The sequence below is a fragment of the Haliaeetus leucocephalus genome, unplaced genomic scaffold (genome assembly GCF_000737465.1).
Source record: "Haliaeetus leucocephalus isolate CR32 unplaced genomic scaffold, Haliaeetus_leucocephalus-4.0 Scaffold730, whole genome shotgun sequence".
Classification (NCBI taxonomy): Eukaryota; Metazoa; Chordata; class Aves; order Accipitriformes; family Accipitridae; genus Haliaeetus; species Haliaeetus leucocephalus.
The window spans coordinates 5,662,977-5,688,585 of NW_010973166.1; the positions used below are offsets into that span (position 1 = coordinate 5,662,977).

General features: G+C 36.3%; 1 protein-coding gene across 1 annotated transcript in view; it reads right to left on the bottom strand.

Annotated features, from left to right (window-relative positions):
- Window positions 1-25,609, bottom strand: part of BRINP3 (bone morphogenetic protein/retinoic acid inducible neural-specific 3) — a 209,641-nt gene that overhangs the window by 21,981 nt on the left and 162,051 nt on the right. Inside the window, exon 6 of the mRNA XM_010580706.1 lies at window positions 18,611-18,833. Coding sequence (XP_010579008.1) covers window positions 18,611-18,833 — 223 coding nt within the window. The remainder of the gene's footprint in view (window positions 1-18,610; window positions 18,834-25,609) is intronic.

Sequence of the window (25,609 nt, forward strand, 5' to 3'; positions counted from 1 at the left end):
AGCTCCTATTAAGTTGCAGTGTGAGCCCAAATATTCCATAAATTCACATGGGAACTCACCAATGAGAAGCTAATTTATAGGGAAACAGGGGTTATTAGTTTCAGCACTTACAGAACTATTTCCTTTTTGAATCTTCTTTTTTTTTTTTTTTTTTTTTTTTTAGGCAACAACTGCTTAAAAAGCACAAAAATTCCTAAAAAAAAAAAAAAAAGAAAGAAAGAAAAAAGGAAACAGTGTGGTAGAAGCCAGACTGTTTAAAATAGATCAGTATTTTAAATTTTGTTTTTGTAAAAGTCACATCTTTAACAGATCTACGAACACTGAAGTTAGTCAAAAGCCAAAATCAGTCTCTCTGAAGTCATTAAGATATATCACCTTTCTCCCAGGTTAATGTGTTAAACACTACTCATTGCTCATGTGAATAGCTTACTTGTTCTTCAATATAGTGTAACCAACATTTGGTGTATTCAGAAACCCACCAGTGCTGTGCACATTTATTTATCACAGGGTGCCAAAGAAGAGTTAGAGTCAAACTCACAACCACAGTCAATATGCAAAGCTAAACCATTTCAAGGGGTGATACTCTTTAAGAATATCCTTGTTTTCACAGTCAAAGATGGTTCTCTAAAGCAGTGTGTAAGGGCTTGAGCAACTGGAGTGGAAACTATTATTTAGACGTGTTTTTTAAAGCATAAAGAACAAAAGTATTTTTTTAAGCCTGGAACACAATTTCTTCATATGTGTTTACATAATCATGAAGATGGTTTTGCTAAGGTTAGTATATTTGCATTATTCCTACTTGTTGTCAGGTAAAGCAATATGTCACATTTTATTATTCAGTTCCTTCTGACCTGCTAAAGTATTTCTTATTAAACTTAAGTTTTTCTTAGCAGGATCTATCCTTGTAAGAATTTGAGGAACACAAAAGTGACACTACAGTAATAAATCGAAAATACTAACAGACTTCAGTGTTTAGCTTTAAAGTACACAGTCGTTGCCTCACAAAGATATACAATACCATATTCTTACAAGTAAGCATCTGAATAAAGTTAATTTTCTATAGAAAATTATGAGTTTTAAAATACATTCAACATTTTCTCTTATTCGTTCACTGAAAGCTTAATGTGTCCATGACAATTTAAAAATGATTACAGGAATGTAGTATCTGAGCCCATGTTGGTAGCTTGTTTGGTCTTTAACATACATACTGAGGAACATAGAGTTCAGAAATGTGAATTTAATTAGTATTATTCTGCTATTAAAAGGAAAAAAAAAAACAACCTCAAATCCTACTCAGGAAATTTTATTTGTGTAAAGGAACTTCAGAAAATTTTCATTTCTTTATTGTTAATTTTCTTTGTACCTGTATCTGTTTGATACCTGCCAGACTGAGAGCAAGTTGTTCTATAGATTGATGCAATTGCTGCTGCAGAAATCAAACTGAATCCTTTTTGCTATGGATACAGTTAAAATGAATGAAATTAAAGTGTTACTATTTCATTAATGGAAAACTTATATTGTCTTACAAATAAGAAAAAAACCAAAACAAAACAAAATGTGAAAGAGCCTAAGCAAGAAATTTATCTTCTTGTGACTCAACTGGTCATAAATAAAACCTTGGGAAAAAAGACTATTAATCAAGGAAAACTTCATTTCTTATAAAAAGTATCTTAATTTGGATAGTCATTATAAAGGAGATCTCTTATTCTTACATTGTGAGATCAGTGGGTATCTTCCAGCTGATGCCAGCAGCCCATTAAATGAACTTCCTTTGTGAGTGAGATTTCACATGACACATAGCAGCAATTCTAATTCCAGCTGAGTTTCAGCAGAATTTAGATGGTTACAAATTTTTGTCTTGTAATTAATGAGCAATAAAAACTGTAAGTCAAATACCCTTTTTATTCAGAGTTGTTAATACACTATCACCTCTCTGCTGCTGTTCAGGTTATTCAGGTGCTTGTGTACAGGTCCCACCATGGAAGCTGCTACCAGTGCCACAGACACTCTGGGGCATCTTCTCAGGCTCAGACATGACACTGAAGGAATATGTGCTTGATCCTTAAAAGCACATAGGCACTTTCCTCACACTATAGTCATGGCTTTGTGGCTAATCCCTTCACCGTGAAGTACAGTAACAACTATGATGCTGGTACTCAAGAGCACCAGTGCCCAGCTGCCAGCTGCCCCAGCCCCAGGCATGCCCTTAACCTCTCCTCAGTCCCCCTGTGCCACAGAAGTTAAGCAAATACTCTGTTCATGTAATCCCATGCTCAACCAAATATTTACATCCCTTCCAATATTTGTATAATGACCCCAGTGTCCCCTAAACAGCATTCCAGTGTTTTATATTCCTCATCCTCCTTGAAGGGTGAATTCCACAGAGGAAGACTGAGTTTCTAGGCAGTATATTTCCTTTTGTAAGAACATGGGAGCTGTTAAGACTCCAATCATCATGTAAGTATTCAGAAGTGCTATGCTACAATAATCTACTTTTATGGGAGTTTGGAAGATGAATATAAAATAACATAATCCCCAGCTGTGCTGTTATGTGTAAAGCCATCCCATTAATCATACTCAGTTTTACTTTACAGCTTAAAAGTATGCAAAGTGTTACTGCCATTCAGGTGCCTTAATACTGGCAGTTGCACACCTTAACTGCATTTTAAAAGCTATCTTCTCAAGAAATTAAGCACTCGATCTTTTCCTTTCCTCCAGTGGAAATGTTAATTCAGCACCTTCTGATGTCGAGAACATATGCAGAACTGCCTAGAAATCTAGGCAAGCAAATGAAACCTCAGAAGTGTCCCAGCTTCCATACCTGAATATAAGGTGTTAACCACATTAAAATAATAACAATAATAATAATAATAATAATAATAATAATAATAGATTCTGTTTCTTTACAGATTATCTGAACTGATTTAGCATCTGTATTTTTCCATGAAGATACTGGGCAAAAATAACAGTAAGTAGTTAAACTACATCATTGCACGGAGAGGGGAATAGATTATTTGGGGTTCAAAAGAATGAATCCATGCTAGATTGATGTTGCCAATAAAGAAATGGAAATCTTATTAAGGTCTGGGGGAGCTTGCAAGCATAAGAGTGCAAACAAGTAAATACTCTTAACTGCTCACTTCTTTCCTGGAGCTGATAGCATTGATGTGATGTTGGATTTGAATTGTGATCAGGCAGCTAAGTTCAGATCTAAAAAGGAATATGTAATAAGGTCAGGAAGAGAGGAAACTACTGTAACTAGTTGCTAGTTTTGATCTGATACTTGTAAACTCCAGTTTTCTACTTAATCATCAAGGCAATACCTCAGATCAGAACCAAGGAAATGTTGTGAAATAGAGCCTTTTCTTCCAAAGCGTGGAAAGTGCTATGACTCAGAGGGATTAATCTGTGATGTACCCTCCTAAAACAAAGCTTCTCAGAGTGCAAAAGCAGAACTCACAAGTCAGGACAGTTTTATAAAATTCCTGGGGGTGGATTTAAGAAACCATTGATTTTTTTTTTTTTTTAAGAGGCAAAGTATTGTGCATTTTAACTTGTGTGCACAAGAAATTTCTACCTGACAATTTTGAAGGAAAGTTGTACAGTTTTGTTGAAGAGAGAATTCTGCAAGTGTTCTTCTTAATTTTATTAATTAAATTTCTGTAAATGTGTGAATATGATTTTGTGTGTACAGAGTTGTATATTTTATATCAATGATTAGGGATTATGATCTGCAAATATTGCAAGGTATTTCTACTTACATTTACTATCAAGGCTAGACATTTAAACTAGGAATTACATAAAAATTATGTGAATTTCACACACACAGAACATTGGTTCAGTTTCACTATCACCTTCACACAAAGGGTGGAAAGGATACAGTGAGTGCTCTTGAAAACTTCAAAGATGAACTAGATTAAAAGAGTTTTTTTGTAAAATATATTTGCAAGTTTGGTTGAGATGTATGATCTCATAGACTGTGAGACTTGCAATGTCATCGATTTCACAACTGCATGGCACCATTCATCTGAATTTGTCTATAGAGCTCTATAACCAGATGACTGTCTGCTATTCAGCAAAAAGAAGAAACAGACTCTGGAATCATTATTTGCCAAGATTCACAGGTGCCTCCTGTAGAAAACTTCTTTATAAAGCTTCACTCCTCTGTGTCAGGACACGAATCTCTATTCAGTACAGAGAAATTTTGCCTTTCATAAACAGAGGGTCTATTTTTATCTTTGAAGTTAATCCAACCCCAAGTTGCAGCAACACTTAGAAGCACAGATGGAGATATTCTGTATAGACTTCCTTTTAAATATTCATGGATGGAAACCTGTTTCTCTACTTCTGTCATTCAAAGCTGAGGATTCTGGCTTTTATGAACTTTTGCTCATCTCTTAATCCACAAGTAAAATGTTTCCTCTCCAATGCAGTTGACATTATAACCAAATGTGGATATACATAGATAAGCAGTCTACATATGCAGCAGATGGTCAGCAGAAGAAATAAAAAATCACTTAATGTTGTACAACCTTATACCAGTGGCAAGATTCATTAAACTGTGGACTGGACTCAGCAAGATAGAAAATGCTACTCAAGTGTTTTGCAATGTATTGAGGGCTAAATTGATGAAACAGAAAGTCTGCATGCTGTCTTGGGATTTGCTACATTGGTCTCTACTCAGAGCTTATTTAACTGAAGTTTTGTAGAGAAACATTAAGGACAACACATTCAGCAGCTTAGCTATCCATTTCACAGTACCTTGCTCACATCTTGGACATATTTGCCAACTATCTCATTTATATTTATACTGTATCTTAGCCATCACTCCAGGAATTATCTAAACCAGTAGTGCTTTCTGCAGATAATACACTGATGAAGCAGTCTACACAGATGGTAAGCTTTCAACTTACATTAAAAAAATCATCAGTTATTGTTCCTATTTTTTTCCAAAATTAAGGCAACTTTGTCCAAAAATATGTAGAATAATATATGCACAATTTCAAGGGCATGATGCCTTTGGGTTCTTCTAAGATCAATTAAAGAATTTTTTAGGATTTCTTCTTAACTATCAACCAGAAGTTTCTTAAATTTGCAAGATTAAAAGAAAAATAAAACCTAATAAAAGTTCAAGATAATGATCCTGATTTCAGTTTCTATTGGAAGTATAACTGTTTAAAATAAGGAAGGAGAGTCTTAGGAAATATAATTAACACAGTCTAAGCAATGTTGAAAGAGATTACTAATTGCTGTTTTTTAGAAGGGTATGCATTTTGAAAAGTTAATTTCTATCAAAATTTCTTTTTTAATACAAAGACTTATACATCAATTTTAACTGATGCCACAAATCCTGACATTTGCTGCACTTCTATCTAATGAGGAGAGGTCTGAATGCATATTGAAGCCATTCCTCATATGGGTAGAACAGGAACTATTTATGTAAGAATCTGAATGGCCAAAAAGCCAGATGATCAAAGGATTTTTTTTTTTCTTTTTTTTTTAACTAAAAACTGGAGAAAATAAATTTTGTGGTATATATGACAGCAGCTTCACAATGGGGAAGAAAGCTTGACTGTAGAGATTGCATTTATTTTTATAATTTCTTGAGTTTTGAACAAACACATTCTTTTATTATTGAAAAGTAAGCAAAGAAAAGGTGATTCTGGCTGGAATTCAGAGAAGGTTTTAGTTCAGTTTGGTTTGGGTCATCTTTAATATCTTGACAATTAAGAGAAGTCAGTCATTAAAGATAATAAAATAAAACTATGCTAGAAAATTAGCAAGTGTCACCTTCTGTCTGGGGTGCCAACAAATTTTATTACTTCAGCTCCTTGCAATACATAAGTCCTTTATTTTGTACTTATCATCTGTGGTTCCATATATGGATTTCTAGAAAACTGATAATACTATGACTGGGATAATTTCCTGACAAATTAATTGGAATTAATGCCTTCTGCAGCTGTGCTGTATCATCTGCTACTTCAGGGATATTTTTAAGTGATCTGTGGTCATCAATTTTAAAATATACTACTAATTGTATCTCTTTAATATGCCTTAGAGTTCCAAAAAGCATGCACTAGATGGGTAAACAGATTATATGTTCTGAATCAGCACTTGCCCTCCAATCACGTTGGATAGATCACGTGGGATCCCAGGATGTGATCTCTTTTATTTCCTCTTATGAATTCTGACACCTTCCTGTGCAAAAAAACCCTTCCTGCCATTTCCTTCGGTGAGGTGTAGGTTGAAGCCATGGGACACAGATGTCTTAGACATTTGACTTTCTCTTTGTCATTGGTGGTTATGCAGTCAGAAGATACGGAGATAACTGTTTAACTCCAAAATACTGGACAAACTGTGAATGTGGAGGAAGGAAACCTGATAGAAAGGCAATCTTGTTTTCATTTCAGATGTTGCTTTAAGGCCCTGATCTCCTTCACTTGTTGATGAAATAAAACTTCATTTGCATTCTCTCAGCCTGAAGCTTTTCTGTTTCCTGCCTAAAAAAAAAAAGACTTTAAAATTGATTTTTTTAAAGAATGTTACTGATAACACCATGCTTTGTATTCATTCCCTGTGGTATGTTTATGGCACTTTTCCAAAAGAATATAAATATCTGGAAATATCTGGGAAAAAAATGCATAAATGTAGGTCTATGCCTTTTGTACAATAACATCTTACAGAAAGTCTCAATAATAAAGAATTATATTTTCTTTTTCTCTCCAGAACCATACAAAACATGAACTCAGTTTACACATCAATAAGATAATGAGTTCTTCACAGACTATAAACATCATGGCAGTAAATGATTGCATTGAAAATTAACATTTCTAGTGGGCAACTTCTGCCACTCTTGTATTTTCTAGTCTCTTGTTTGGTAAGTAGTCTGAAAGCAAATAATCCTATTCCAGGTACAAGCAACTTGGTCAGCCTGAATAAGGATAGCAGAACCCACTCTTGAAATTTTTCTAACTCTAATATTAACCAGAATAAGAGATGATAATCTGCTGCTTATTAAATACTTGGAATATCTTTTGAGATACAAAAAATATCCAAATTGTATATAGACATATCAGAAACAAGGTTATACCTCACTAGATATTGCCACGTACCAGAAAAACTGAGCTGAAAACTCTGGAGTTAGTTTGTGTTAGCTGGGGTCTCTGAGTGCAGCCCTTGAGCTACATTAAGTTTATAAGAAATCTGTCAGGAATGTAAATGTTCTGACAACACAAAATATGAGGTGAATACCTCAACAATAAAGCTTTTCCCTGGGTGACATCTGTCCACACAGCACACATCACCACCACAACTAACGCCCTTGCCAATGCTCTCAGCTGAGAAGCCAAGGAATAAAACACCATGGAGTTTATTATTTATCATGGACTTTCTTTCACACCCTCCAGCTATGATCCCTCCCAGTGAAAATTGAGACATGTTGGCAAGACAGTGCAAGCCTGGGCCTGCTACCAATCCTGTCTCTCTGGGAGCACGTCAGAGGGCTAGATGTTCCTGAGCTGTCTGCCTGGCACCTCTCTGGAGTGCTAAACTCATTCAGAAACTGAGGAAGGCAAGAAGGGAGAAAGACAAGGGGAGGGGGCAAAGACAGTTTCTGGCTAATGTCATACCATTGCTGTCAGTAGAGCTGTTGAGTTTGCTACTTGGTATTCTTTGGGGTAAATGAACTGTACATTGTTTTTACCAATCTGTATATAGCTACATGCATAAGATACCAGTATTGAATTCATAATTTGAAATTTTTAATTTTTCAGAGGGTATTTTATGTTTCCAAAAATTAACTACCTTTGTGTATAATTTTTTTCCTACTGTTTCTGTCCATAAACTACTCTACCCTTGACAGTATGCATAGCAATTATGCACAAACTGAATTCTTATCTAGCAGTTCAATTTCAGAAATCTCCCTACCCTTTACACTTCAATATGCACCTTATTCTTTCTATTAATTTATTTTGCTCTTATCAAAAGCTTGTAAGAAAATAGAGAACCTATTACACCAAGAATTAATGTATTTTTGGTTTATAAAAGACATAATAGACTGTAAATACAAAAGAATGACTAACTTTGAATGACCTGGAAGCTATATTAGATATTTCTTTCTTTGTGTTGCAAATGGAAGAACAACATAGTATGAAACAGCCATATCAAACTTTGAGTAAGGCTTTTCATGATCCTATCTGTATGTATTGGCCAGATAGGAAAATGTTCCCAGAACTATGTCATTTGGAAACACTTAAGACACAATGGGAGTGGTGCATTCTGGAAGCAAAGGATTTTTTGTTTGTTTGTTTGTTTTTGAAAGGAGCAGAAGAGTACACATGAGACAATGCAAACAATTCAGATGCAGGCTTACGGTACTTTTCAAAGCATTTTTAAAAATCAAAAGCTTGAAAAACCACCATCTGCAGGACTGAAACTATACAATCTTCAAAATTCTCTAAAGACAAAGCTATTATATGTCTTTAGCTAAGATGACCTGAGGCACAGCCCTGAAGGTTAAAGTCTGGCATTTGATGTCCCCTTGGAGAATTAGTATCTTGCCTTCTGAGTGAGCTAACAGAGTAAATTGCATATGACTTAACACAGGTGAGAAATTTAAGACACTTGCTTGTATGTGTTCATTTCTATGTCAATGCATCTCTCACAGTTCTTTGACTTGTTTAATTAAGAAGTTTTTCTGATTCCAAGCCTGAAATCTTGTTTTCAGAGTGCTGACAGACATGACCTGACAAGCAGAGACCTCTTTGTCAAAGTGAGGCATCAGAACGATGAAAGGTTTTGCCTGAAATATGGATATGCGTGGCAATATCCCCTGACCCCCCTCAAGTCCAACCTTCATCTTCCCTTTTATTCTGCACTCATATCAAAGCTTTCTTATGCTTTGCATTAATGCCACCTTCCCACAGAGGAGACATATTTTTATTCTCAATAGCACAGACCAGAAAAGCATTTATGTTACAGCAATTCATCCCAGCCTGAGCTGAGACTGGGGCCTTACTCTGACGTGCTGTACAAACACATAGCGAGCGACTGTCTGTGTATCACTCTAAAGAAACACAATAGATAAAAGAGAGCAAGGGAGGTGTGATATTGTCAGCCTATTGTCAGCCCTGTTGTACTATGGCGGGCACAGACAGAGGGACTTTGGTGACTCCACAGAGGAAGCCTGATGCTGGAGACTGACCATCAAAGATCATTCTTTCTTATTTTTCTCCTGTCTTACTTAGTAACTTACAGATGATAAAAGATGTGCCCTTATGGTACATTTTACACTCTTCTGGATCAGATAAAGCAATGTTCAAATATGCTCTTATTATACAGGTGAATCTAGAAGATGCTGCAACTTTCCGAACTTGGGAATAGCCAGAAGCCCAGGGTGTTCCAAGAGCCAATATCTCACGTTAGTGTCCTTGCCTGACCTCCAGTTGCATTTGCGGTGTACATTATCATGATGCTTTAAGGCGGGGGGTGCTACCTAGAGAGGATCGTAGCCATTATGTCACATGTCTTGACTACAAAGACAGATGGTCATCAGGGTAGGAGCAAACAGAAGCTGCCAAGCCCAGAAATGTGTGCCAGGATCTATCTACATGTCAAGTAATTATTTTAAAGTGTAGGCTTGCAAGCCTTGTGAGTCACCACAGTGTTGGCTCTGATGTTGTTTCTACAAGTGATTCATGTGGATAGGTGATTAAGATATCTTTAAATTTGGCCTGAGGGAAGGTCCTTTACAGCAGTTTGGTCACAGTAAAAACCAAAAGGCCAAAAGCAAGCCCCTCAGTATTGTAGATCTACACTGGGGATTAAATGTGCTGAATACTGTATCTTTACAGCCAAAATTCTGCAGCAGCTTTTTCTTAATCTGCACTTTTTTTTTTTTTTAATACCACATTTCTATAAAATAAAATGCTATTTTAAGCTGCTGGGTTTTATTGTCTTCAAATTTTCAGGCTCCAGTACTGATAGCACCAATTGCATTACAAAATTTGCCTGGGAAAAAAAAGGAAGTTTGGGCATTTGTGTTGGAAACAACAAGGGATTTTTGGTAGGTGGAAGGGACAGAGGCAATCTGTAGTGCAATAAGTGTTAGCAGATCTTAAAAATATGGATACCCTACATACTGTTTGATGAGAGAGAATGGGAAATTGAGCCCAACTTTCCCTTCTCAGAACTGGACTGCATAGAGGAAATTGGTTTTCCAAAGGAATATGGGTTTTCCATTCATATCACCCAGTTACTCTTAGAAGAGAGCCCACAAGAATGAGATGGACACTAAAGTAGTCATTCTTCTTGAGTGAATTGATTTACTTCAGTCATCTTCTGCTGTTGCATTTCTAAATACTGTCTCCTCTAAGGTATTGTCTGAATATTCAGCAGTATTATATAATAGATGGGCAGTACATGGAATGAAGTCACATTTCTCATGCCAATGTTTTGTCCTTTTAAAGTATAAACTGTTTGCCAGTGCAGCAGTACTGTAATAGTGGTTAGTGATTCAGCAATCATATTTTAGTATTACAAGTCTCAGAACAAGGTGTAATACAACATCCTACAATATTAAATTAACATTGTTATCATATCATACTATATCGGTCTAACAACTCCTTTCATGTGAGATGACTTCTGCTAAGATAATTTTCTTTTTTTAACAGTTTGTATCATGTGACAACATGTAAAATATAATTGCTAAAGCACTACTATTAGGGTACAGTTGCACTGGTAAGTAGTCCATAATTTAAAAAGACAAAACATTGGCATGAGAGATGTGACTTCATTCTACATATTGCACGTATGGTATTTCCAGAGCATGGAAGCAGGCATACTCCTGCTCTGTGACATTAATATAACCTGTCTACTAGTTTCACAGCACTTTATGATATGGTTAAATTACTTCATTCTAATGTTGCTATTCATCAAAAAAATCAAAAGTGGAGTTGTGGGGAGGCTGGAAAAATTTTCATGTACAGCATGTGATCAAGAACAGCCTCTATGAGTATGTAATAAAGTGCTGGAACATTAGAAAAAAAAATCTCCTTGAAAGAAAACATATTACAAGGACAGATACTAACAGCAGACTGCCCCAGGTATATACAGCTATTAAAATATGTGTGAAAACACACATATACACAAGAGTTTATCTTAGCTTGTCATTGTTATCAGACCTATTATTTGCAGTCCTGTATATCATATTTTTATGTCTGTCACGTTAGTTTTAAATAACTCTAATCCCCAATCCAATTAAAGGTATCACCTCAAAGTGGATCATTTTATTTCCTTTGAGAAAAGATACAGACTTATTATTCAGTTTAGTAAAGCAACCACTGCCAAACTGACCTTCATTTTATCTCACATACTTTCATCTTATCACCTTCCTTTTCAATGGCATGCAACTTTCACTTGTGCACCTGGTGTGTTAGATCAAATCAAAATTTCCACTGGAGAGGTGTTCCTTTACATTGAAACTTGCAAATCCATTTTTAACTCCCACATGCAATATCTTAATTGAAGCAAATTAAAAAAAAATCTGGTATTTTTAATAATACAATATGATGTACAATCTAAGTACATTTTTCTTTGCTCTTTCTTGGAATGATTTTTGTTTAGAAACATCTCTATGACACATTGTACTCTATTAAAAGAAGAACATGTTCTAAAACCAGACAAAATATTGCTTGTTTAGCACCTCTTGTTCGGAAGCATCATATACATTAGACCCAGTCCAGTCAACTGAGCTTTTGCTGTCTTGCCCTGTCTTTCCATAAGAAAATTTTCATCTAGACTCACTGTTCGCCTTCATTCTAGCAGTCTGCTAAGTGATGTATAATTAGATTTTTTTCCCTTATATCCAATGCCACAAATGTGCTTCGAAAAGAAAAAACTCTGTGTAATGTACTGTGAGCTTCCATATATTGAACTTTGTGGCTTCCTTGGTGGAAGATTTTATTCCTTAGTAATTTTGTGCACATGAATCAATTGAACTTATAGCAAAGCAATCTAAAGTAGCTGATTACCAACTTTGGGACATAAGGAACTAATCCTGTGTAACATCCTGAGGGCATGGGATTAATCTACACTATCTTTTTTTGTGTATATTTCGCTCTGAAGCATTCTGAAGAAAACAGGTTTCAAGGCCTCAGTATTCTGATGAACTGTGTTTACAAATACTATAAAAGAGTCAGATATCTTATATCTTTTTTCTGCATATGGACTGAAGAGAAGGCTAAGATACAAGTCCCTTCTCTGAAGTGTTTTTACGGTATTCAGGCCCTGTTGTGCTCTGAGGGCATGTGAATTTTTTGGTCTGTGAAATTCAAAAGGAAGAGGAAAATAATAAAAAAATGCAAATTCATGGCTCTTCCTCCTTTTATAGCTGCCTGTGGTGCATTCTGTGGGAAATTCCAGAATAAATTCTGGGTTTGAAAGCCAGAATTCTCTCTGCAACTCTTCTGTTTGATGCAGCCATTCACTGCCCCTGGTGATGAACTCCTTCTAAATCTACATTAGCTTCAGAGTATGTTTCTTAAAAAAAAATCCTTTATGAAGATAAGGACATGTTTCAAACATAAGGTTGCTGAGAATGGCTTTCCTTTCAGAAACAAGGATTTTTCTATGATAATTAAGGTATTTTTTAAAAGTTATTACATAGTTTTGTCGGTATTTGCCTTCAGCTTGCATTACCGGAATAAGATCCTTTAAAAAACTGGCTAGACTCTTGGTATAACCAACATCTTCACTGTAAATTATATGGTAATATTAAGCATCCAGTCTTTTCAAAAATTCAAATACTGACATTTTATTTAAGATTAAATGCTTTTGTGTGCAAATGTTGTACCTTGGTCTTTTATAATTAAAAGTCTTATTTACTTCAGTTGCTCATAATCTTCAGTTGCAGTTTCTGCAGCAGTTTTCCATTTTGTTATTATGCCAAGGAAGATGTAATTTTTTCCACTGGCTTATTGTTGTATTTACATTATGTTTCTCCTTTTAATACTTTTGTTTATGTCTTTATTAAATCACAAATTCTGCTGGTTAAATTTGGACTCAAGCGATGCTTTTTCATTATGAAGTGATTTAAACTGCATACAAATAAGGTTTGTATATATAGCAATATACTGTACTGAGTGCATTCACTCAAATGGGTAACATTAGCCAAGGAACCAATTTGAATGACACAGAAAAGAGTGAAATCAAGTGCTGAACTGCTACTTCTGAAAGAAGAAATGAAAGTTTTTCCTTGTCTTCAATGTCTTTCAGTAGTGTTTGAATATTAAATCCAATCACAGGAAATCATTGCCATTCTTATTGAAAAATATTTGGGAAAGTGAAGATGTGAACATTCTCTTCCACCAACACAGTTTATATTTCTTTTATGCTCTTAAGCATAGATATTCTAGTTTTGTCATTTTTGTTCCATAATTTGGGTGGATGTAAGTGCCTGCTTACCCTCAGCTCTGGTTCAGGTGTTTCACTGACAGCAATTCATGGGTAGGATCAGGTCTTCTGTTCCTGTGATTTTCAGCTTCTCAGCATATAGTCATCATGTTTGAAAAGAAATCTTACCGATATGTTAACCAAAACAGAGACAAAACCAACTTTCCCTCCCCATAACACAGTGACAATTGTATAACCACAACTTTGCTCGCTGCTTTACCTCTTCCCATTGCATATGTGAGCTACAGTGTCCTATATGGACATCCTTATTGAGTAAAATTGATATTTCTTTATTCCCTCCACGTATTTTGTCTTTGAAAAATGAGAAGATTCAATCCAAAGGTGACGTTAACATGAGATTATGCATGCACAGATCTCATCTTTCAGTGCAGGTATGAGTCTCAGTGCTCAGCCTAAGCTATGAGGTAGCCTGCCCTTTGCTGCCTGTAATAAGGCATCACTTTCTCACCTCATCTGAGAAAGATGCTGCTGGAATAGAGAGCTTGGACTAACTTAATGACTACATCAGTCCTTTTCTCAGAGTAGATGTACTAGACCACAGATACCATATGCAAACTTCTTCTGAAGATTAACAATTGTTCCTTGCACCTCATGGTCCTAATACAGAAATATGCATGATGAGCTTAGGCAGACATGTGGGTTTGCACCTCATCTTGATTCCTACAAAGCAAAATGTATTGTGCTTCTAACATTGTTTCAAAAACTCTGCTATATACATTTTACAACACCTACAGATTCCTGCAAAGCAAAATGTATTGTGCCACTAGCGGTGTTTCAACAACTTTCCTGTATAAAAACTGCAGCAAGAGCTGGCCATCTAGTGGAATAACAATTGCTGCATGCAGTAGACTCTGGCCAAGCAAACCCAATGAATGAGCATATGATACTGCAAGTTTTTAAGGCTAATGTGTCAATGCAATGAGAACATATTAGTAATAATCACTTGAGCCTTTTGAAGGAGCAGAGCCTCGAATGCATAGAGGCAGTAGCTCACCTGGTAGCATTACTCCACAGAACATCAAGTTTCTTTTTCAGAGTGCATTTTTTTTAATCTTGTTTTTCTCTTTATCTCTTGAAATTGAATGTTTTATCATTCCATCCCTCTATACAACATGGGAACAGATTATCTACATAGCAATTTCTGTGCTCCTGTTGGTTTTGAATTTTCAGTTGGTATTTTTCTTTGAACTCAGACAAGTAAATACTTCACTGATTACAGAAAGTGTATTGATTAATTCAGGTGAATTTTAAAAGGTACACTGAGCAGTACCGTAATGGTTTATAATGGAAATCTATGGAATTTGATGTATCTTGGCATGATTTGACTTTCAGGAAAAGGAACAATGGTCTGCTTCATGTTAATGAAAGAAAGCTTGAAATCTGGGAGAACATCTGGAACTTGAAAAGATTTGCAATGAACAGAATAAAATAAAAATAGTAATCCTGTTCCCATCCCCAGTGTATACAAAAGTGCTGCAGTAAAAAAGACATTGTTCCGATCGCTAGTGCAGACTGAAAGAAAACTATTTGTACACTATTCTAGCTGAAGAATATAAACTATGTTTGAAAAGGAGACACAGGAATGTAGTTTCTTAAACTTGCAGTTGATTGACTCTTTTCTACTATGAACAATGATGTTAGGAGAGGATTCAAAGGTATTTTGGTTCAAGGATTAGAAATTTAACATATAAATGTAATTTAGTTTTATGATTATTAAGTGGCTTGGTTCTTCAGGAAATATGGAAAAAGTTGCAAGCAACTCGATCTAACTGATTAATTGAATCCCATTTAAAAAAAACAAGCAACAATTTGTTTCATGTTCAGTAGCAAAATTTTGAGGCCAGAGAAAAGAGACAGGTATTTTCAGTAATTAATTATAACCTTGACTGTATGTAAGAGCTCCTTCAAGTGCAATGGAATGATTTCTGGCAGACTACATGCCAGATATAAGCATGTATATGGCAATTTATTCCTATAAAATTTCTATAAATTCCTATAAAACTCAGTTTCATAGAAAGTTTCATTAATTGTATTAAACTTTTAGGACATAAGTCCCAGCTTCATGAAAGAGAAAACCAGCTCTCACTTCTGAGATATTCCTTTAAAAATCCTTTGTATATATCTTCTGTTGACTTGTGAAATACAGTGTAAAATTAAACATTAGCACAGTTACTTTGTTTTTACTCACTGCCAGCATCATGACCTTTATTAAAAACTGAAGCATTGGTTCTTTATTTTGTATCTGAAAAGACAAGTGCGCATAAAGTACAATTTAAATAGTATTTATATCTCCATTAAATCTGTCTCATTTCTCCTTCTATAATAAAATTCACCCTTAACCATCAATAGCAGAGCCCAAACAGTAATCGGAAGGAGTTGTTTGGAAAGCCTTTAGGAAGGATTGCATTTTGTTCCAATTCCCCCTTCTCATTTCTTTGGAGCCTAGAATATCATTGGAACATGAAGCTGTGATTTTTGCTTTTATTTCTATCTTCCTTCCCTTAAACACAAGAAATTTTAGTACTTGGTTTTGGGGTTATTCCACTCACTTTCTGCTGAAATGTCTGTTTTTACAGGCTGAGCAATAATTCATGTTTCTCCATTGCATTACTCAGGTATTCATTCTCCATTGCATTATCTGCTATTCATTTGTGTGCTTACCTGTTAGTAGTTCTGTATTGAAAAATCCACTACCTTTTTCAGATTAGGTATACTCTCACCACAAGAAGTACCTGAATACTATTCAATCAATAGCTGTGTTTTCTTTCACCTCACTATCCATCTTTTCACCACTGATATTCCTTTATCCATCTCAGTATCTTGTTCTATCAGAGTTTTTTTAACCAGGTTTCAAAATTAAACCAGTTTCTTTTGACCTTTCCCCCTCACTTCTCAGTTTAAAGCTCTTCTTATCAGCCATAAAAGCCTTGATGTCAGAAGGCAATTTTCCCAGGTAGTCAGATGGAATCCAGCCTTTGAAAATGCTCTCTTTTAGCAAATGCATCCCACTAGCTAAGTATTCCAAACCTGCCTTTAGCACTGATCTTTGAGCCATCTATTGGTCATCATTATGTCATCATATGTCCAATCTCCCTCCGTATTGACTGGAAAAAATTTTAGGGTAGTCACTAAAATGGGACATAATTATCTTAAAAGTAAGTTATGATATTCCTAAGTTAGATATGCATTGCAAAATCAAACTGTTAGGAAAGTTTATTACAACTCCCTGTAAAACAGGCAAACTCATTGCTAGTAAAATGTATTATCATAGAATACCAGTTGGAAGGGACCTCAAGGATCATCTGGTCCAACCTTTCTTGGCAAAAGCATGGTCTGGACAAGATGGCCCAGCACCCTGTCCAGCTGAATCTTAAAAGAGTCGAGCATTGGGGAATCCACCACACTCCTGGGGAGATTATTCCAATGGCAAATTGTTCTCATTGTGAAAAATTTTCCTCTTGTGTCCAACTGGAATCTCCCCAGGAGTAACTTGTACCCATTACCCCTCAACTTTTCCATGTGACTTCTTGTAAAAAGGGAGTCTCCATCTTGTTCGTAGCCAGCCTTTAAATACCGAAACATGGTGGTAAGGTGTCCCCTAAGCCTTCTTTTCTCAAGGCTGAACAAACCCAGTTCTCTCAGCCTTTCCTCATATGGCAGGCTTCCCAGTCCTTTGATCGTCTTTGTGGCCCTTCTCTGGACCCCTTCCAGCCTGTCCACATCTTTTTTTGCATAGCGCCACATCTTTTTTTTAACTGATAAACCACAAACTCACAAGTTCTGCATTTGAAAAAAAAATATCCTTCATATAACAAGAAAGGTGTGTTTTGATCAATCGTTTCAATGCTCTTTGCTTTTTATATCTCAGTTCATCTGTACTCTATCATTGCCATTACCAATGGCAACCAAAGATTGCCCCAAAACCCTATAGTGGTTATTTTGCAAGACCTGATTATTTTAAATTTTGGTACAGAAAAAAAAGAAAGTGAGGTTGGATTTTGTTTCTTGTATTTTAAAAAGCTCTGAGTTCCTGCTGACATCTTTCATGTTGAATCGTCTCTTTGGCAGAATGCTCATTCAGGTCATGCCCAAGAAACACAGGAGATGATGTTGAAGCACTGGAGTGACTATATAACCTTCCTTAGTGGAATGTTTTCTAATTATGAAATGACCCCACAAGTGAAAAATACATTTTTTCTTTCAACTAACAGATCACAAAGAAAAGCACAGTATGTAGAAAAAGGGGAGCATGAGAGCCGTAACAGTTGTCTCCTGAAAGAAAAAGGGGAAGGGTTAGCTAAGTGCCACCAAAAGGCAAAGCGGAATTGATGGATCCTTAGCTTGCAATAGGAGAGCTGAAAGCAGGGGAGAGTAAAGTACCCTTGGCTGTTCTGAAACACTGAACCTAAACTAGATTTCCTTAAAATTGATGGAGATACATGCTAAATGCAGGAGTCACTGGACTAGGCCCATAATGCTTGCGCTCAGAATAACATACTTAAAAGCTCATTCATTTCAGATTTACTCTAGTGTCATTCCACTAATTTCAATAAAGCAATTTTCGACCCGCAATCAACTATAACCACTTTATGTTAATATAGATTTGACTAGCTAGCTTTCAGGATCTCTCTGTTTCTAGGGAGGACTAAAACACTCCTATTTCCTTTCCTTAGGCATCCTTTCAATTCTAATTCATATCTGACAAATGAGACAAGAAATCAATAGTATGTGGTATATACTGTATAATGACCTGGAAAGTTCTTAAAATAGCTGTGCTTGCTTCAGAATAGGTATTCAGTATTCAGTATACAATTATTTGGCACTTTTACACTTGGCCAAGTTCCACTAAATATGGTTCTGTAAAACAGGCAGACCAAATGGGATTAATCTGTATGCTCATGTTATATTTAAGTTGCACAGTCATATACAAATCAGGTTTTATTTTGACCTTTCCCATCGTATTTAGGAAAACATGAATAGAGCAATATTGAAAGCTGGGATTGTTCAACTCCTACAAATATTAGGACTGTATATTGTGCATGTACCGTATGTTACTCACATTCCCACTTCTATGCCCTTAAGGAGATTTTAGTGTCAAGACAGCAGTTACAGTTTCTCAGGTTTTTGTAGGCTTTCTTACCTCTGCCTTGGCATGCGGATGAGTGGCTGTTTATGGCATCTCTTACTAAGACCAAAGAGCTTGTGAACAGTTTTCTGTGCCTTGAGGAAGAGTTGCTTCATGCTGTTTTCTAGTTGCTCATAGCGACGTTGAAAATTAGAATCCATTGTCCACAAATGCATTACAGTAGATGTGTTCAGGAAATAATTCATGGGCAGCCTTTTCATAAATAATTTGAATTCATCTGAAAAAAAAAAGTTTTTAATTATGTAGTTATGGCTATTGTTGCAGCAAAAATTAACTTCTAATTTGTTTTTTCTTGAACTAATATTTTTAAATTTGAACTTTTGCAATTTTAGAATTGAACATTTTAACTCTTTCAAAGTAGAAAGGTAGCTTCATTTTTAGTGGTAATATTAGAATAAAAACAGCAAAAGTCAATATTCATATAACTTTTAAATTTATGTTGAAACAAATACAAGCACTCTCATTATCTCTCAACATGGATGATATGAAGATTAAATAAGAATCAGAGTTTCTTACTTTCAAATCTAGGATCTGAAAGCAAAAGATCAATGTATATTGACTCATTTGGCGAAGATAGGAAACTGTCTTAAAAGCAGTATATTCCAATTCTTAGGAAATGCAAGTAAATGTGATTTTACAGGCCACCTCTCTTTTAGACATGTTATTTCACCGGAGACGAGCCATTAAGGATCAGACTTTCAAAAGTATTTAGAATTGAAAAACAGCCTTTCAAAGCATTTTATGGTACTTTGACACTTCAAAAATGTCCCCCATAACTTCTTTTTGACTCATGTCCCCATCTCTAATGTGGTAAAAAAGGAGTTATTAAATCACAGGATCACTGTTATTGTGAACATCCTATGCTTTGTGAATTGTTATGGTAGCTCAGTCCACATAACATACGTAGACTGAATCCTATTAGCAGAATTTTATTAATCAGTGAATCTATTTGCATAAGTAGGATAATTTACAAGTTGATTTATAAGTTTTGAACCTAAATAAACTTCTATTTAAAAGGGCCTTAATTACTGGTGAAAAAATGAGAAGCACACGTGACTGCACGTTTATCCTTTTTTTTTTCTTGTTTCCATATATCAGTACATTTTCCTGTCTGCCTTCCTGCCTGCTGCTATCCTACCACCCTTCACAATCAATTTTTTGTTTCAGCTTGTTCCTGCAGTGAAGTCACTTATCCCATGGTTTAGCTTTCACCCTGCCAGATGCTCCTTTTGGGTAGTCTACACTTCAGCAGACTTTGTGAATGCAATGATCCAACTGACTGAAGTAGCCTCCCTCTTAAAACTGGAGTTAATCATAATATTTAACATTGCTATAATTTTAGGTTGCTCATGGGAGAGGGTTGATCGGGGAAAATGTCTGCTCACATGAAAAAATACTCCATTACCATCATTGTTTCTAAGTCTGTTGGTTTTAGCTTTAGATTTAGTTTAGCTTTTTTAACAACATTTTTACATAAAGAAGGAAAAAATATTTTCTTTTTTATGGGTGGAGAAGAAAGATCTTTTCTAGATGAGCTGGAGTGACCCTCGTCCACATCCTGTGAGACACGGAGCCATGATGAAATAGAACAGCCCTATTTTGGCATAGTATTTTCTATGATGGATGAAGAATCATCAGAAGACAAAAGGCATTGAAAGGTCTTCTGGAAGGTAAAAAATGAAAGGCAAGGGGCAAAGACGATGATTTTATATTTAATAAAGTGTTTTTAATAATTCATCTGGGAGGTCCTTAGCAACGTGTTATTATTCATTTTCTCCTCATGCCTTCATCTTTGGGTATTAGTTGTCCACTATTCTCCCCTTGAAGACAGCACTGCTGCCCCTCTGCTGTCTCTGGCTACAAATCAAGGAAAGGAAAGGAACTGTTAATTTTATCAAGTATTTTATCAAGTATCTAATTTTGTCTAAGAAGTTGGTTCTTATCCTCTGTCCAAAAAGATTATCTTTTCCTGGGTTTGTAGCTTAATAATTGGAATTAATAGGAGTATTTAATAAATTCTGCATTACCAGGTAAGCATCTCTGTGAGTCTTAGTGTAGTATTGCAAAAACCAGTTCCCTGTTTTCCCTTTCCCAAGTGACAATTATGCCTTTGTCTCCTCACACTACACTCCCCAGTCCTCACTTCCCTTCAAGGCTTGCACAGATGCTGTGAGAGAGGGTTATGTCTGGCTTATCTAAAGGAGGCACAGTCCCATTGGCTTAGTAAAGCCTTCCAAGCCTAAAGTGTGCATTTTCAAATTTAACTAACTGGTAGTAAAAAAAAAAAAAAAAAAAAAAGGAAGTAAGGTTCACTGAACTGTTACAAAGTATGTCCTTTGGCAAAGTGCAGATCTGCAGTTTGTATAAATCGGCCAAGCTCTACTGACTTCAGAGGAGTGTACTAATACACCTAGGGAGGATCAGACCCAAAAGCCACATTCCTGACTACCTGTTTTAATCACTAACTTCTCATTTCCCTTCTGTTCTTCTGAGACATTGGTATATCTACTTAAACTCAGTTTCATGAAGCTAAAAATAAACACAAAACCTTGAGGAAAGAATATACTTAGAAGATGCCTTTTCAGTTTTCATGTTGCTGTAATAACTTATTTAAGAAACATTGTCAATTTGCTGTCCTTTGCACAATGGCAATAAGCTCTACAGCTAACAACTGATTGGATGCAGTGTTTAGAAGTGATAAGGATGGTTTACACTCCTTAACTTGCAATGAAAAAGCATTTCCAATAAGAAAATGCTTTTTTTCCTCCCTGTAATAAACATAATCTTTGACTGCCCCTGTGCCCTGTATGATCCTGCTAATGAGCACCATTATGCAGGTAAAAGAGAGACAGAGATAAAATAAGCATGGTTACATAGTGCCTTCTGCAAAAAAAGAGAAGAAAAGATAATGTGCTCATATCTTAAACAGACACATTTCATGATCTGTGAAACTACAACATGAACTCCTAACACTGAGAGATGATTAAACTATTACACTCTAATCAACACATTGTACCAGCCATTCCTGAGGATTAACAGCCAGTATTACCGTGCTGGGGGCCATAGAATTGATACTTTTAAAACATGGTACTTGATAACTACATGTGATATATCTCAGTACTTCCTCATTTATTGTCACGTGGGTAGCACATGCATTACCATTTTTCATATTCTTAACTAATTGCAAATAATGGAGGAAAATGTAAACCATTATATGCAATGGTTGATCAAACAAGTTTATTTAACTTTCATTTTATGGCTGATCATGTCTGTTTTTCACTTACCCCTTTCTGCAAGGTAAATCTTCCTTGTATTAATGGTGTCTAGAGATTGAAATGGCATACCATAATTCAGTGGCAAAGAATAAATGAAAAATATCACAATGGGAACAAATATTATTGCTGAAATCAGATGAATATCAGACATTTAGGCTGTAAGAAATATCTAGAGCTACTTAGCTGGTGACTTGGATTCTCAGTGTTATTCAGTATCAGAGCAGGGCTCAATGCTGAATACAATGATTAACATTCTGCATACAGAGCTAGCAGAGATGAGAAAAATGTAGTAAGCCTCATCAAAGGAATTGACAATGCTCTGCTACAGGGAAGAAAGTTGCCTGCTCTGTGTTGGAAGAGAACAGGTCCCCTGATTTCTCTGCTACTAATGTTTTGCATATCCCTGATATTTTGAATTACAAGATCTGTACAAGTCTGTCACACCTATAAGACCACGGCACACTTTGTTTTCATTTCAGCTGAGGCTGAGTGCTTTTTGGAACTTTTCCAGGCTATCAAAATGTCCTGTGTTAGCTTGTTACCTAAGATCCCTTTTGGAGGATCTTTGGAAGCATCTTGGAAGTCAATAGATTTATACCAGCTTGGGAATTCAGAACACCATGTTAATAATGGTACCACAGGCTAACATCTGACTGTGCAATGTAATGCTGGCAATATTAGCATGCCATATTAACACATCACTGTATTTTCTTCTCCTATTTTCTTTAGATTAAACAGAGCAAGTCCATGACTGAGCTTTCAAACTGTCGTTCCTAAAATTTCCTTTTAAATTATATAGCCACTGTTTCCCTGATCAATGTGACAGAGATTATTTTTAGTCTATGGGTGTTAGAATCAGAGTGATTTCCTCCTCACAACCCAAGACACATTTTGTGTAAAGGCAGAGAGCAATCTCAGCTTCTGCAGTCAGGTAACATGAGCAGGAGGATAAAACAACAGCTCCTTTAAGCCACAGCTTGTGTCTAGGGAGGTCTCAGTAATGTACTTTATGGAAGATCAAAATTCCTGAGTACCCTGGTAAATAGGAAAATTCAAATTTGACATGGATTTCTAATAAAGAAAAAAACATACCACATAGTTCTTTTTTTTTTTTCTTTTTTTTTTCCTGTTGGCTTTGTATTATGGATGAAAAGAATGACAGCATATGTGTACACATGAAGAAATTAAGTGAGGGGACAATCTGTGTGCAGCTTAGGAGAATGTAAAGCAAAACACAGTTTGAAAATAACCTGCATTTGGTGACATGTTAAGAAAGAAGTTGTTTCATAACAAAGTAAACTAAAAGAAATTTCAGCCACCTTCTCTCAGTCTCTAGAAATAACTGTTTCTGGGGAGCTGACATTCCACCAAGTTTATTCTGTCATTTAATTTAATGTCATATTCTGATGAGCCCTTTTACCTGAAATGAAATAATTTAATCTTATGGCATCAAAACCTTTAGTATTGGAAACTACAACATAATGTTTCAGTAAATATATAAACCTGTCTAACTGTGGATTACATAGTCTAACAAAAACTTAATTTTATTTTTTTTACCAATATTCGGATATGGAAAAAGCTCAGATATTTTCTGAGCAAAAGCAGTCGGACAATAATGGAAAAAGTATTTTGCCTGGCCAGTTTAAGAATCCTTTATTGACCGAAACATACTAATGACAATAGGCTTATTATATATAGTCTATGTATTTTATAAAATGAATAAGAATTTGGACTGTAGCAGTTTTTCCTTTTAATGAAGCTCAGTAAAAGTACGTCCGTAGAGGAAAACCCCTTTTTACATCATATTATCATGTCAAAATCTACCATTAGATAGCAATTGAAATGGGCTGTTTTGTCATTTCTCTAAATTATGCTTTAATTAAACATTTTTCTCACTTATTTATCTAAGAATAACAATAAAAAATCTTTGACAAACTTTGTAGTGAATAAAATGGTGTATGTTCATTTGTTTGATTGACAGCATTTGTGATGCTTCAGCATTGTCTGTAAAATCCATGCATCTGTCATTTGTACATATGTCCTCTTTTTCTATCAAGCTTCTCAACTTGCTCTAAAGGTATTAAAATTCTGCCATCACAGCCTAGAAGTGTATAATACCTCATGTAAAAACTGTTCTGTTTTAGCTCTAACAAAATGTTACAGTGGGCTTAAAGCATATTGACAAAACTCTACTAGTGTTTAACAAGTAAGGGTGTGATACTATATGTCTGAACAAAAAATTATGTAGTTTGACATGCTAGTCCACATGAGAGTGTTTTATAAAATTTCAAAATTACCTGAAGTGAATTCATGTTCTACATTGCATTTCATCTTTTCTCATTCTCATAATAAGAGTTACTTGCAAATGACCACTACTCTTTAGAGACCACTGCTACTTTGGGAAGCTGTCTCCCTTCTTAAACTATAATGATAGGATCAGATGTTAATTCAGGCTTGATGTGACCTTGGGGTCTCTAGTCCAACCTCTTACTCCAAGCAGGTCATCTCTGACATCAGAACAGGTTACTCGGGTTTTCATCCAGTCAGGTCTTGGAAACTGCTGTGAATGGAGACAGCACAACCTCTCTGGGTAGCCAAGTCTCAGCTGCCCTCACGAAAAAAAGTCTCAACTTCACTCCTTACATTCCCAACTCTTCTATGTTCTCTCCCCCATGAACAGTGCAGGGGGATGGAGAATGGGGATTGCAGTCAGTTCATAAGACTTCATCTCTGCCAGTCCTTCCTCTTCATGCTGTTTCTCTACTCCAGCGTGGGGTCCCTCCCACAGGATACAGTCCTTCATGACCTGCTCCAGCATGGGTCCCCCACAGGTCACGGGTCCTGCCAGAAAACCTGCTCCTGCATGGACACCTCTCCATGGGCTGCAGCTTCCTTCAGTGCATCTCCACCTGCTGTGGAGTGGGGTCCTCCATGGGCTGTAGTGCGGCTATCTGGTCCACTGTTGTCCTCCATGGGCTGCAGGGGCACAGCCTGCTTCACCGCGGTCTTCTGCACAGGCTGCAGGGGAATCTCCACTCTGGCACCTAGAGCGCCTCCTCCTGCCTCTTCTTCACCAGCCTTGGTGTCTGCAGGGCTGCTTGTCTCACATTTTCTCCCTCCTCTCTCACAGCTGCTGTGCAGTGTTTTTTATCCTTTCTTAACCATGTATCGCAGAGGCACAACCAGTGCCACTGATAGGCTCAGCTTTGGGTAGCGGTTGGTCTGTTTTGGAGTTGGCTGGCGCTGGCTCTGTCTGACACAGGGGTAGCACCCAGTGTCTTCTCAAAACAGGCCGCCCCTGCAGCCCACTCACTACCAAAACCTTGACACATAAACCCAGTACATCTCCATAAATGTGGTTCAAGAGGACTCGGTCCATGACTTTCCCAGGGACCAAAGTGAAGCTGATCAATCAGTAGTTCCCTGGCTCATCCTTTCAGACTTTTTTGATGACTGGCATAATATTTGCCTTTCTCCAGTCAACAGGGATCTTCCCTAGTCTCCACGATCTTTCAAAACTAACAGAGAGAGGTCTTACAGGGATATCACCCAGCTCCCTCAAAACCCGCAGATACACTCTGTTGATTCCCATGGACTATCATGGGTCAAGTTCTCTCAAATAACCCTTGATTCCACCATTACTCACTGCTGGTAGCTTCTCTCTCCCCAACCCCCTTACTAAGCTCAAAGACCTGGGATATTTGCTGGTGAAGACTGA